Raw genomic sequence first — 15,035 nt, 5'->3', positions numbered from 1 at the left:
TCAACACCAAGACGGAGTTTCCGACATAAACAAAAATTGGTAGGCGTGTTTCTACAACTGAAAGATTATGTCCATTTAAATTTTGCACCAATCTCATAGCAGTGTCGCTAATAGCGCCACTGTGAGGATGCAAACCAGTTTTGTTTTAAGTACGTGCTGTAACGGTTGTGAGACTTAGTTACCTTCCTGATTGGACGTGACGTCGTGTAATAGGGCTACCAAAATCTGGATGTTTCTTCTGCGATATTGCAAAAAAAAAAAAAAACTTGGGAGGAATATGGCCACTGTAGATGATTACTGGCAGTGATGACCACGCGAATAAAGGGACACAAGAAGATCGAGCTCCAGACGCCCACGTGGCCCTACAGAGAGGGAAGACCATCTTGTTTGGCTTATGGCTCTGGCGCATCGTACTGCATCCACAGCAGCAATTTCAGCAGCAGTTCGCACCACAGTGACGCAACGAACTGTTACAAATCGCTTACTTCAAGGATAGCTCCGAGCCAGACGCTCTGTTGCGTGTATTCCACTGACCTCAAACCACCGCCAGTTGGGACTTCAGTGGTGTCAAGCGAAAACTTACTACACTACTGGCCATTAAAATTGCTACACCAAGAAGAAATGCAGATGATAAACGGGTATTCATTGGACAAATAAACACGCAATTTGGGTGCATATATCTTGAGAAATCAGTACTCAGAACAACCAGCTCTGGCCGTAATAACGGCCTTGATACGCCTGGGCATTGAGTCAAACAGAGCTTGGATGGCGTGTACAGGTACACCTGCCCATGCAGCTTCAACACGATACCACAGTTCATCAAGAGTAGTGACTGGCGTATTGTGACGAGCCAGTTGCTGGGCCACATTTGACCAGACGTTTTCAGTTGGTGTGAGATCTGGAGAATGTGCTGGCCACGGCAGCAGTCGAACATTTTCTGTATCCAGAAAGGCCCGTACAGGACCTGAAACATGCGGTGGTGCACTATCCTGCTGAAATGTAGGGTTTCGCAGGGATCGAATGAAGGGTAGAGCCACGGGTCGTAACACATCTGTAATGTAACGTTCACTGTTCAAAGTGCCGTCAATGCGAACAAGAGGTAACCGAGACGTGTAACTAATTGCACCCCATACCATCACGCCGGGTAATACGCCAGTATGACGATGACGAATACACGCTTCCAATGTGTGTTCGCCGCGATGACGCCAAACACGGATGCTACCATCGTCATGTTGTAAACAGAACCTGGATTCATCCAAAAAAATGACGCTTTGCCTTCGTGCACCCAGGTTCGTCGTTGGGTACACCATCGCAGGCGCTCCTGTCTGTGATGCAGCGTCAAGGGTAACCGCAGCCATGGTCTCCGGCCTGATAGTCCATGCTGCTGCAAACGTCGTCGAACTGTTCGTGCAGATGGTTGTTGTCTTGCAAACGTTCCCATCTGTTGACTCAGGGATCGAGACGTGGCTGCACGATCCGTTACAGCCGTGCGGATAAGATGCCTGTCATCTCGAATGCTAGTGATACGAGGCCATTGGGATCCAGCACGGCGTTCCGTATTACCCTCCAGAACCCACCGATTCCACATTCGGCTAACAGTCATTGGATCTCGACCAACGCGAGCAGCAATGTCACGATACGATAAACCGCAATCGCGATAGGCTACAATCCGACCTTTATCAGAGTCGTAAACGTGATGTGGGTGTTCAAATGTGTGTGAAATCTTATTGGACTTAACTGCTAAGGCCATCAGTCCCTAAGCTTACACACTACTTAACCTAAGTCATCCTAAGGACAAAACACACACATCCATGCCCGAGGGAGGACTCGAACCTCCGCCGGGACCAGCCGCACAGTCTATGACTGCAGCGCCCTAGACCGCTCGGCTGATCCCGCTCGGCCGGAAACGTGATGGTATGCATTTCTGCTCCTTACACGACGCATCACAACAACGTTTCACCAGGCAATGCCGGTCAACTGCTGTTTGTGCATGAGAAATCGGTTGGAAACTTTCCTCATGTCAGCACATTGTAGGTGTCGCCACCGGCGCCTACCTTGTGTGAATGCTCTGAAAAGCTAATCATTTGCATATCACAGTATCTTCTTCCTGGCGGTTAAATTTTGCGTCTGTAGCACGTCGTCTTCGTGGTGTAGCAATTTTAATGGCCAGTAGTGTAGAAGACAAGGTGCATGTCTGTTGTGTTTTCAGATTAAAGTGGTTCTGCCTCGCTGCCAGTTATGAGCGTGTGTTGGTTAGTAGAGGCAAGTTGATGGTCTGCAACCAACCTGTCTGGGTGGTGAACACACTGGACCTGCACCTGCAGTTGTGGTCTGGGCCGCGATTTCGTATGGCAGCAGGAGCACTCTCGCGTTTATGACTGCAAACTTCCACGTCAGTCTGGTGATTCCACGTTTGTGCAGAAATTCATGAACAGCATTCCAGTGGGTTTTTCCCAACAGGATAACGATCGCCCACATACCGCTGTTGGAACCTTGACTTTCTCGATTTGTCTCCACTCGAGAACATATGGGACATCATGAGACGACAACTCCAGTGTCATCCACAAGCAGTGTTAATAGTCCCTGTAATCAGCGACCAAGTATAACAGGCAAGGAACACTAGCCCACAAACTGGCATCCGGCAGCCGTAAAACAGAATAGACTCACGTCTATTTACTTGAATGTAACATTCTGGCAGTTACACGAGTTATTCAAACGCTTACATTAATCTGTCATCTTGCAATGTTAATCACTTAAGTATGTTCCCTGGGCAGATGTATTCCCAAAAATTCCTTACTCTACATTAATTTAGGTTTGGTGTTGCGATTCTTTTCAGTCAGTGCATTTTGTCTGGTGAGCTAATGTATCACTTGAAACGCAACGTAAATCAAGAAGTGGTAGATGAAGGTTTACTGAGTGTCATGAAACATGCTACACGAACTTACCCCTCGTCATTGGGGACAACATGTGGAAAAACACGCTTGCTCCTCCAACGCTGTATCCAGAAATCGTCACGCTAGATGGGTTGCCACCGAACGCATCGATGTTTTCATTTACCCAGCGGAGAGCAGCAACCTGATCCTTCATCGCGTAGTTGCCTTTCAGCACGCCATCGCCCGTACTCATAAGACCTAAGGACATATTACTTATATTTAATAAGAAATCGCTGGAAAGTCGACTACAGTTTTTGCAGTATCACTATTTGAAATCATGCCATGTATAGTCAGAAAATTAAAATAAATACAAACGAGATTAAGAGAATGGTAAGAGATAAGCCAAACAGACAAGTAAGGGCAAATATTAAGATAGGAAGTAAGATGCTAGTGCATGTGAATAACTCTTGGTACTTGATACGTAGCGTAACAAATGACAACGGAAGTACAATGGATATTAAAATAAGACTGTAATAACTAAATAACAATACAGAAATAACATTAATTTATTAACGAACAACCCCTTTCACGCAGAAACACGAAAAAAAAATCATCAAGGTATTGGTATGGAGTACTCTAAGCTATGGTTGTGAAGGGTTGACTCTGGTGAAACAAGAAAAAAATTACAAGTTGTAGAAACTTTGATGCAGAGAAAAGCCACAAAATATCCAGAACTGATAGAAAACCTAATGAACAGATAATAAGAGAAATTAAAGAGAAAATCAATTAACATGATACAAAGAAGAAAATATAAATTAAGTGAATACGTAATTCATCATGAGAGCTTCATAGAAAACACTTTGGAAAAAAATATCCTGGAAAAAAAAAATCAAGAGGCAGTCCCAGGGCAGCTACATTACTAAGTGTCATCGGTGGGATGAGCTGCAGCAACTACACACGTAAATATAAGTTTTGCATAACCACTTTATTTCGAAATTCATGGAACTGAAAACCAAAACTGGCTCTGAGGCATGCATATATATACATTAGCAGTGTGTAATTAAAAAAAAAAGTCATTTGTTTAACGATAAAATCGTCTGTTTTCCATGGGGTTTTTTGACAGCACTTCTGAGCAACATCAATACATGGGGGACCTTCCCCCTTGTTCGGATGCAGGCTTGAATGTGTCGCGGCATACCATCGATGAATTCATCATACCATCCCTGGTCCAAATTTTCCTACTGTCCACTGGCGATTCTGCATACGTCACGCAAAATATGTGGCCGGGCGGCATACCATCGATGAATTCATCATACCATCCCTGGTCCAAATTTTCCTACTGTCCACTGGCGATTCTGCATACGTCACGCAAAATATGTGGCCGTTACCAACTTCAGAAAACAGCTCGAGTCAATCGATGCCACACATGTTCTACTGGGTTCAAGTGCAGTAATTGTCAGATCACATCAGTCTAGCATGCTGAAGGGAAGTGTCTACGAGAACAGCACGATGAGCACGCGTCTTATCATCCATCAAGACTAAATGTTGGCGATATGGCCCCACTATTTGGTTGCGGAATCTCGTCACTGTACCGTAGAGCAGTTGGTTGTCCTCAACAACCACGAGAGGTGTGCGGTGTCCCCCATGTAATACCACCCAGAACATCACTCCACCATCACTTTGTTGCACATGGGACACAGTGGTGGAGGCGTTCTACGTTATCGTATTGTTTCCGAACATGTTATCTGCTATCATCAGGGTTCAAACAGATCCGAGTTTCGTCCGTAAACAACACCCGACGCCAATCATGGGGCGACTTCTTGCCCATCTGTAAAGGAGCCCATGGGTGTTGTGAAGTAGGGGTACAATGTGATGCTCGCCGCGGTTATCAATAATCGAGGGTAGAATCACGCAATCGTCTCCTTACAGTCTGACGTCCAGTAGTCTTTTGAATGCCGAAATCAGGGAGCACTCATCCCACGGTTTCTTTGCCATACATATCGATCATCCTGGGCGCACCCATCGCGTCGAAGGTAATGCGGAGAAGTTCGATGGTTTTTTTCTGGAGGTGACTAGTCGGATCGCCTTCTATTTCCCGGTACGCAGCGTCACCAAGAAATTCATAAAGTTCCTATTTATATTCTGCGGGCAGGAGCAACACAGTAGCGTTTCTTTGCCAGCGTGCAAGACGACCAATTCCAGATCAAGTTAAACAGGCGGGTGGCCCGCTCTTCCGGCGTGCTCGTGTGTTGTGTGTTCCTGGTGAGCGTGCTACACGTTTCATGGCGTATTTATTCCGCCTCGTTGACAGTGGTTTGTTGCACGCTGCTTATAATGACCGCAATCGGTAGTGTGTTGGAGTTGGGGAAAATTTAATGCTTTCCCGAGTACCGGCATTGCTGCACAGATGATCGCTTCTCCGTATAAGGTTGATTACAGCTGGCTTTGGCGGTCCTTGCGTATTTCTGGAGTGCGTATCCGTGTCTCATATACAGCCTCTTCATTTTCCTCCATGTTCATATGCCCCCGACAAAAGTAACCCAGAGACGTTAGGGCAGCATATCGTTATGAGCATGGCACTGTATAAACAATCGATCGTGGACAGTATAATTAACATAGTGCCCAACACATAAAAATGTGCAAGGATTAGGTCGTGCTAGAACCATAACTATTCTCAAACTGGTAGATGAGTATATAAGGGAAAAGAAAGGAAGACTAATGTTTAACGTTCCGTCGACAACGAAATCATTGGCGGCGGAACACGAAATTGGTTTAGGGAAGGATGGGGAAGGAAAATGGGCGTTCCCTTTCAAGGTCACCACACCGGCATTTTCCTGGGGTGATTTAGGGAAATAACGGAGAACGTAAACCAGGGTGGCCAGATGCGGGTTTCAAACGTGATCCTCCCGAAAGTGAGTCCAGTGTGTTAACCACTGCGACAGCTTGATGAGCACAGAAGATACTGGAACTCTCTTGGATGAAAAGGATTAATCAGAGAAATTTTAGATGTTTTCATTTCTGTTTCTAAATAGTTCATATGACGGTACTTTTGCTCAATAAACGAACGTATAAGTTTACAGCTTTGCAAAGCACGGTTTCGATCATACGCTTTTACTATAAGCCCTTATAGAAGCATGGATCTGTCTTGAGGCACCTTAATTTAGCATTGGTATATCAATGAATCAGGCAACGAATTAAGAAATGGACTGAGAATATTAAAGGAGAAACATTCAGAATATGATAATACACCGTTGTTCTGAACATTTTTACATACAGGCTGTTTACTATATGAAATAAAATCGTCATAATTCTTGAACCGGTGGGGTAGGACGTTCAGAATCCACGGTTGGCCGCGGGGCATGATGGGAATTAGTATGCACATGCATGGTTTGGCGCATTTGGCCAAGCAAAACTGGCGCATTTGGGGGACTGAGAATCCGCATTTCGCGATCGAGAAGTCTCTTCACCGTCAACGGGTGACTGTGTGATGTACGATGCCCAGTCACGGAATAATCGGTGCGATGTTCCTTGATAGCACGGTGACTACCAAACGGTATCCAGAATGAGATTTTCACTCTGCAGCGGAGTATGCGCTGATATGAAACTTTCTGCCAGATTAAAACTGTGTGCGGGACCGAGACTCAAACTCGGGACCTTTGCCTTTCGCTGGCAAGTGCTCTACCAACTGAGCTACCCCAGCACGACTCACGCCCAGTCCTCACAGCTTTACTTCTGCCATTATCTCGTTTTCTACCTTCCAAACTTTACAGAAGCTCCCCTGCGATATCTGCAGAACTAGCACTCCTGAAAGAAAGGGTATTGCGGAGACATGGCTTAGTCACAGCCTAGGGGATGTTTCCAGAATGAGTTTTTCGCTCTGCAGCGGAGTGTGCGCTGATATGAAACTTCCTGGCAGATTAAAACTGTGTGCCGGACCGAGACTCGAACTCGGGACCTTTGCCTTTTGTGCGCAAGGATTGCAGGAGAGCTTCTGTAAAGTTTGGAAGGTAGGAGACGAGACGCTGGCAGAAGTAAAGCTGTGGGAACGGTGTGTGAGTCGTGCTTGGGTAGCTCAGCTGGTAGAGCACTTGCCCGCAAAATGCAAAGGTCCCGAGTTCGAGTCTCGGTCGGGCACACAGTTTTAATCTGCCAGGAAGTTTCATACCAAACGGTATGTTAGGTTTTAGAAGATGATTTCATCCCCATTATCCAAAGTGTCCCTGATTTCAATAAGATCTGGTTCATGCAAGACGGAGCTCGACGCCATCGAAGCAGGAGAGTTTGATGTTCTGAAGGAGCACTTTAGGGACCACAAGCTGGCTCTGGGATACCCAGAGGCCACTGGAATGGGCATCGTTTGGCCACCATATTCTACTGATCTCAACACATACGACTCCTCTTTGTAGGAGTATATCAAAGACAAGGTTGTTGGATGCTATGCCATTGAACGTCGGTCAAGACATTTGGTTTCAGCTTGTCGGGGGATCTGGTCACTTTTCACGTCATGTTCGGGAATGCCCGTACCAACGATTCGGACACAATTGGATAGGCCGAGATGGTCCAATCCCATGGCTTCCAGGATCACCGGATTTGACTCAACTGGGCTTTTTCATTTGGGGTAGAATGAAGAGTTTGGTTCGTGAGACGCCTGGGGAGACAGAAGAAGATCATGTGAGATTCGTTGTGGTCGGTACAGGACAGACTACAAAGGCTCTAGGTGTCATGGAGCGAGTGTAGCACGTTCCATTTGTAGATTCAGTGTGTTCACCGAACTTAGTGGTCGCCACATCGAACCTTACCTATAGCGGATCAAAATGCTAACCCTCATTTGAAAAGGATAAAAACGGTTTAAGTTTAACTGTAATCTACAGTGTTTGTGGAAACTGTTTAAGTTTTCTTTTTCTTTCTTTGGTTATTAATGAGTGGAATTGTAAAGCAAGTGACGCACTGGGTCACGCTTAATAACTTACGTGTCAGAGTGGTTCCGTTACCAACATGTTTTCAAAAGGTTTTAGGACATGGGTTCGAATTCAGAATATTATCTACTCAGTCCTCTCTAGAAGTCCTAGAAGTTTGTAATGGGAATTTTAGAACACCCTGCATAAAGTTTACAGTCACGTTACATATGCTGAGCAAAGTAAATATCATTCTATAGGCCCTACTAAACTAAAAATAATCTTGTAAAACTACAAGAAGTTACAACAGATTTTTGTAATTAACAGTTAATGGGAAAAACGAATGCTACGTTGAAAACATTTACCTAGAGCTCCTAGGCGGTAGTTTGCAGTCACGAGTACTATGTCCTGATCCAGAAGATACTGTGGTCCGAGCACTTTGCTTATTGCGGAGAACTCATACCATCCTCCCGGATGTATAAAGAATAGTACTGATCTGTTTGGATGCTCGCAGTCACTACATGGGAGCTGTAAAATTAAACTATCACAATAATGCTATTGATATACACCCAACATGTACACAAACACATACTCACACGAAACGTCTTAATTAATGTGCCAGACAATAATCAATAGTGACCTGGAAATAAATAAAAATAATTGCAATCCTCCAGTTCCGACCTAGGTTTTTCGGGAGGTTTCACTTGGTTTTAAGGTGTGTGCCATAACTCTGATACTTCCCTCCCATTCATACCTAGTCGACCGCCATGACACACTTCCGGAACGCCTGGTATTTGGCCGAAAAGAACCACGACTCTGTAATGAATCTAATCTCAAACAACCCACCCTATCCTGTGGAATAGAGAAGCGTTCATGATACTGCAATTCAGTTATGACGGTCGTGTATTTCTAAGATTATATGTAAATCGGAGATACTCAAGAGACATTCATACAATGTGTATCTGCATCGAATAATATATTTTTAAACAATAAAAAGTATGGCTTTCTATTTCTGTTAATATTCATATAAATTTGATTCTCAAACTATATACTTAAAAAAATTACTACTTCTTGCTACAGGGGAAATGGTGCCTCTCTAATTAGCTATTCAGATGGAAGACGAGGTAACATACCTTCGATGAAAAATTTTCGATTTTCGGATAGTTACTTTAAGGAAGTAAAACAGCCTACAGCATCAAATGATAAATTACCCACAATGATGTTGATAACAGACAATCAGTTATGGAACGTCGTAGCCGATTTCTGACATGCGATGATGCTCCACTACTGCAGCGTGTCCAGTTAATTTATACAGCCATAATCATGGACAAACTGTACCGTAACTGAAAAGAAACATACCATTTTTATGACGTTATCAAGGGCAGTACATCCGACTTACAGAAAATGGTAAAAGAAATGTAACATCAAACACTGAACAGTGTAAATCTGGGAACTCCGAAAAGAAAAATAATTTGGTGCGTTTGCAGTGATATGGTTTTACTGGATTTTGCTTGCTGCGGTCAATTAAGCATGAAAAAGAATTAGTAAGAACAGCTCTTGTGGTTAATATCCAGTGGTGTAAGTCGTAGATATTACTTCAATTGAAGAAATTTATCTTACTTTCCTGGTTGAGGACTGTTTAATGAATGCGTAGTTTTAAAAATTTCCTCAAGTAACACTACAACTAACAATCCATATCAGCTCACAGGAGCTGGACAAAAACATTGACACACCGACAGGAATGGATGCCTGAACAAAAATGTAAATGTTAGCCAAGCCTGCACGTTGCGCTGTTGTGATTGACCTGAACGGTATCTGTGCAGTCTTCTCAATACTTTGTGAGTGACATTCGAGGACAGAACAGTGTCCTGTGTGGTCGTGAGCGCATTATGTCGTAGCTAAGGGATTTCGAACAGGGGCAAATTGTTCCTGCTCGTACGATGGGTGTCTCCGTAACCAAGGCAACTGAAGTGTTTGGTATTCCAAGAGGCACCATATCGAACATTTTGCCGCATACGGGGAGAGCGGAAATGCAACATCCGATAAGTGACAACGCGGAAGGATGTGGCTGCTGAGTGATCGTGACAGACAGTCATTGAAGAGGACTGTGACGGAAAGTAAGAGGACGATAGCTGCAAAAGTCATTGCAGAACTGAACGTCGCTATCGTGAACTCTGTCAACAGCAACACAATACAAAAGGAGCTTCGTAATCTGGGAATTTCAGGACGAACTAGAATTCCAAAGCAACACATCGTGATGTAAATGCCCGTAACAGGAAAACGTGGTGCTGAAGTCATAAAACCTGCATTGTGTTGGAATAGAAGAAAGCCATTTAGTCGGATGAGTCCCGTTGCTCACTGTTTCCAAATTCTGGCCCAGTTAATGTCCCAATAGTGAAACATGGCGGGGATTCGGTGATGATATGGGCACTCAGTCGTGGCGTTCTATGGGCCCCATGACTAGTCTGCCAAGTCGCATTAAAAACCACGGATTATGTGCCCAGTCTGGCTGATCAGGTTCATCTCATGGTACAGTGTTTATTTCTCGATGGTGGTGTTGTGTCTCAAGACAACAGACTTCCTGTTCACACAGCTCACAACGTCCAGGAGTGGTTTTGTGAGCACGAGGATGAACTGTCGCTTCTCCTCTGCCCGATACCCTTCACCAGATCTCAATATTGTTGAACCTTTGTGGTCTACGTTGGACAGAAGTTTGCGTGGTCGCTATCCACCTCCATCATCGTTACCTGACTAGCCACCATTTTCCAGGAAGAATGGAAGAAGATTCCTTCGAAAACCTTACAGGACCTCTGTTTATCCATTCCAAGTTGACTGGACTGTGCTGAATACGAACTGTTTTCCTAAACCGCATTAGCCGTGGTAATGTGTTGGGTTTTTAGTATTTCCATATTTTTTCCACGCCTGTAGGTACATTACTAGCCATGGCTACTGAATCAATCAGGCATCAGACGAGACGTAATACACAGAGCTCTGTACAACACTGTCGAATATCACCAACTCGAATTTCTTGATAAATCGAACCAGTTTTCATGTCCCTTGAAAAACACTCGATAAATCGAAGTAATTCTATGCGTCGAAGCAATCGTCACAACAGACCGCCCCGCAAAAACTCATTAATTCGCAGTCTTTGGCTATATAACTCTCGGTTAATCCAGTTGGCCGCGCGGGATTAGCCGAGCGGTCTGCGGCGCTGCAGTCATGCACTGTGCGGCTCGTCCCGGCGGACGAGGTTTGAGTCCTCCCTCGGGCATAGGTGTGTGTGTGTGTCCTTAGGATAGTTTAGGTTAAAGTAGTGTGTAAGCTTAGAGACTGTGGACCTTAGCAGTTAAGTCCCATTAGATTTTACACACATTTGAACATTTTTAATCCAGTTGTTTCATCATCTCTTCGGATAATTATTTCGTAATTCAACTCTTCGCGACACACCTTTGTTTTCTCAAAACTGAATAACATTAATACATTACATAAATCAATTATAAAAATGACTTCAAAGAAACACAAGTGTTTGATATTCATGGAAACAAATGGTTCAAATGGCTTAGAACTGCTGAAACCTAACCAACCTAAGGACATCACACACATCCATGCCCGAGGCAGGATTCGAACCTGCGACCGTAGCGGTCGCGCGGTTCCAGACCGTAGCGCCTAAAACGGCTCGGCCACACCGGCTGGCTTCATGGAAACGAAGCAGGTTACTGAAACCGTGGAATTTCGTCATCCTCTCTGTGGGCAATCCTGATGCAGAAAGATAAGATCGCAGAAAACGTATCATAAGGAGCGAGGAAGCGGAGACGGGGATGTGAGTTCCTGCTTCTTGAAGAATGCTTACTAAAATAGTTTTGACAATGTAGAGCGCAAAACGTAATATGTTTAAAAAAGCCTCAATAATTCTGTAATTCTTTGTTATTCTGAATGCTGAAGGGTCCTTCGCTAGTGAAGGGTGGCTCACTAACTGCTAAAAAAAAAAAAAAAAAAACTGTGTGACTTCGCTTTTAAGAAGATTTGTGGAGAAAATGCGACCGTTGATGGCAGTTTGTTCAGCACGCAAAAATAAATTAAATAGTTTTCTTGCGTATTCTAGGAAATCTGTCTGTGCCTTTACTTTGAAGTGTTAAAATAAATAAAATAGTAATTAAATAGGTAAAACTATTTTCTTGAGAAAATGCGAGCGTTGATGGCAGTTTGTTCAGCACGCAAAAATCTGTTTGTGTCTTTAGTTTGAAGTGTTAAAATAAATAAAATAGTAATTAAATATGTAAAACAATTTTCTTTTAGTTTGAGCTCTACTTGCCACTTTCTGCTTGCTTTTGTAAGGAAATATGAACGTTAATGAAAGTACAGTACGATTTTTAAACCTTTTAATCCGATTTTTCCTGTTTCTACCTTGGTTAATCAAACTTTCGTTGAATCGTTTTCGTTTTTAGTTAGTTACCTTGAACGTCGACCTATCCAGAGTCGCCTGTAACAACAACTGCCTAGAATAAAAATAACATTATATGTTTGAGAAAGTTGTACCAAAGTTATAAGTCTTTAAACAGGTGAATTATTCACACGTGATGTATTTAAAGTGCTGGAAAGCAGTATTTCTACCTGTGTTGTGTATACGTTCAGGAACAAGCAGTCCTCAGAGGCAGGTGCTATGGTAGTACTCGCATAGGGCTGCAGGCAAGCGTTTCCATCCTCCGTTGCATTCACAACTCCCGTCCAGGGATCGAGGGCCTGTGGAGCCTAAAATAAAGAATACACTATAAACATCTTCCGCAAGTCAGCATTTGTCAGTAGAATCACTAAGAAGGATCGTGAATATGAAATGAGGAACTGATCAGCGCGTGGCAGGATTAATTCACTCATAAGAAGTGCATTGCATGTATGTGAATGTGCGGTTAACTCAGGTTAGGCAAGAAATGCAAATGATACTGTTGAAGCCTATTATAGAAATTTGAAACACCAATCTTTAAAAAAGTCGCACCTAGGGAGTATGGTTCCTTTAATTGATAAAAATTAAGTACTCAGTTTTGATTTTTGTGTCTACAACTTCCGGGACAAAGCGGTTACTTTCGAGAACACTGACAATATCAACAGTAGCAGAGATCCGGAAGAATACCCACGGACTCCGCAAGGCTTTTCACAATTCACGGATTGCACGGAGTCAGGAAAAATCGCTCTTGTGAAAGACCACTAGCTCTCTATTCTGACGAAGTAATGATTGCTATCGACAGGGGTTGTCAAATTGACTCCGTATTTTTAGATTTCCAGAAGGATTTCGACACCGTTCCTCACAAGCCTCTTCTAATCAGTTTGCTTGTCTGTGGATTATCGTCTCAGTTGTGCGACTGGATTCATGAGTCCCTGTCAGGTAGCTCACAGTTCGTAGTCATTGACGGAAAGTCATAAGCAAAACAGAAGTAATATCTGGCGTTCCCCAAGGAAGTGGTATAGGCCCTCTGCTACTCATGGTGTACGTAAACGATATAGGAGACAATCTGAGCAGTCTAGGTAGAATGTTTGCAGATAATGCTGTCATATAGCGTGTTATAAAGTCATCAGATGATCAAAACCAACTACTAAATGATTTAGACGAGGTATCTGTGTGGTGCAAAGAGTGACAATTTACTTTTAATAATGAAAAATGTGAAGTTATTCATATGAGTCTTAAAAGAAATCCCCTAAATTTCGGTTACACGATAAATCACACAAATTTAAAAGCTGTAAATTCAACGAGATACTTAAGGATTACATTTACGAATAACCTCAATTGGAACGCTCACATACATAATGTTGTGAGCAAAGCAAACCAAAGACAGCGATTTATTGGTAGAACACTTAGAAAATGGAACAGATAGGCTAAAGAGACTGCGTACACCACGTTTGAACGCTCTCTTCTGGAGTATTGCTGTGCGGTGTGGGATCCGTATCAGGTGGGACTGACGGAGGACATCGAAAAAGTTCAAAGAAGGGCAGTTCTCTTTGTACTATCGCGAAATAAGGCAGAGAGTGCAACAGACATGATGCATGAATTAAGGTGACAGTCATTAAAACAGAGGCGTTTTTCGTTGCGGATTAATCTTCTCGTGAAATTTAAATCACGTTTTCTCCTCCAAATGCGAAAATATTGTGTTGTCATACGGGTACATAACGAGAAATGATCATGACGATAAAATAAGAGAAATCAGAGCTCGGAAAGAAAGATTTAAGTGCTCGTTTTTCCCGCGTGGTGCTAGAGAGTGGAACCGTAGAGAAATAGCTTGCAGATGGTTCGATGAACCCTCTGTCAGGCACTTAATTGTGAATTGCAGAGTAATCATGTAGCTGTAGATGTAGATTCCTTCATTAGTGTTTACACGTCATAACTATTGCTGGAAAGAGTTCTAGAATTCCTGTCGGCTCAGACAGTGGCCGCATTAACATGACAACGTGAAGATGAGATTAAAGTTTAACTGCAGAAGTTCATTCGGAATATTTCCTTTTTTTTCTTTGCACAGGACGATATCCACTCCAACGGTGTAGAGCTGTCGTCTCTTATGCACCGACCGTAGGTACATTTGTGGTTCAGGTGCGTCGCAGAAAGTGAAAGCGGCCAGATGTAAGTGACTCATGGTTTCCTTTGTGAGGGTATGTGACAAAACAGACAGCTTCCTGTTTTCGTGTTCGTCGAAGCATCCGCTTGTCGCCACTCGCCCAGCCCCAGATCAATGTCGCACAGTCGGTAATACCAACATTCGTACCATATGGAAAACCATGTTTCAGTTTCAGTTTTGGTAAAATAGAATTGCTCTGCTCCTTTACTAAGCGTATTCCATAAGATGGAAAGTAGTACATCTTATTTGACCACCGAGTTGTTATTCGACTTAAGTTTAGAAGGCGTACTGTGAGAGTTATGTAGTGCAATGATTGGTAGAAGATACAGAGAGAGCTTCCTCGTGAACGAGAAGGTGGTTTCATGGCGTTTTTACGTATGATAAGTGTCTTTCGCCCCGTTAAGTTCTGTCGAGTTTAGTGGTGATCAGTAATATCTACCAATCTTTTCTCCGTTTGTGTTAATTAACTAAATATACAATTTTTTTTCCTAATATTACTTTAGACAGAATTCTCTCATTTTCTTCTTTGTCTTTTGCTTGTTAACAGAGGGTGTCAGTAAATTCCCGATACATATTTCTATGACTTGTACAGAGGAGCGAGTACGTAACATTTTGAATAGGAACCCATGTCCGGCTGCAGCCGTTTGAAGACACGTTTCCTAGGTAGG

General features: G+C 43.3%; 1 protein-coding gene across 1 annotated transcript in view; it reads right to left on the bottom strand.

Moving 5' to 3' along the window:
• The window catches only part of LOC124596030 (esterase E4-like), a 46,035-nt gene that overhangs the window by 21,041 nt on the left and 9,959 nt on the right, over window positions 1–15,035 (bottom strand). The window contains exons 2-4 of the mRNA XM_047134992.1: window positions 12,380–12,517; window positions 8,134–8,296; window positions 2,946–3,131 (exon numbers count right to left, since the gene is read on the bottom strand). Of these exons, the coding sequence (XP_046990948.1) occupies window positions 2,946–3,131; window positions 8,134–8,296; window positions 12,380–12,517 (487 nt within the window). The remainder of the gene's footprint in view (window positions 1–2,945; window positions 3,132–8,133; window positions 8,297–12,379; window positions 12,518–15,035) is intronic.

The sequence above is a fragment of the Schistocerca americana genome, chromosome 2 (assembly GCF_021461395.2).
Source record: "Schistocerca americana isolate TAMUIC-IGC-003095 chromosome 2, iqSchAmer2.1, whole genome shotgun sequence".
Lineage (NCBI taxonomy): Eukaryota > Metazoa > Arthropoda > Insecta > Orthoptera > Acrididae > Schistocerca > Schistocerca americana.
The sequence above is the reverse complement of the archived record's forward strand: the minus strand, read 5'-3'. Positions and strand labels throughout refer to the sequence as shown.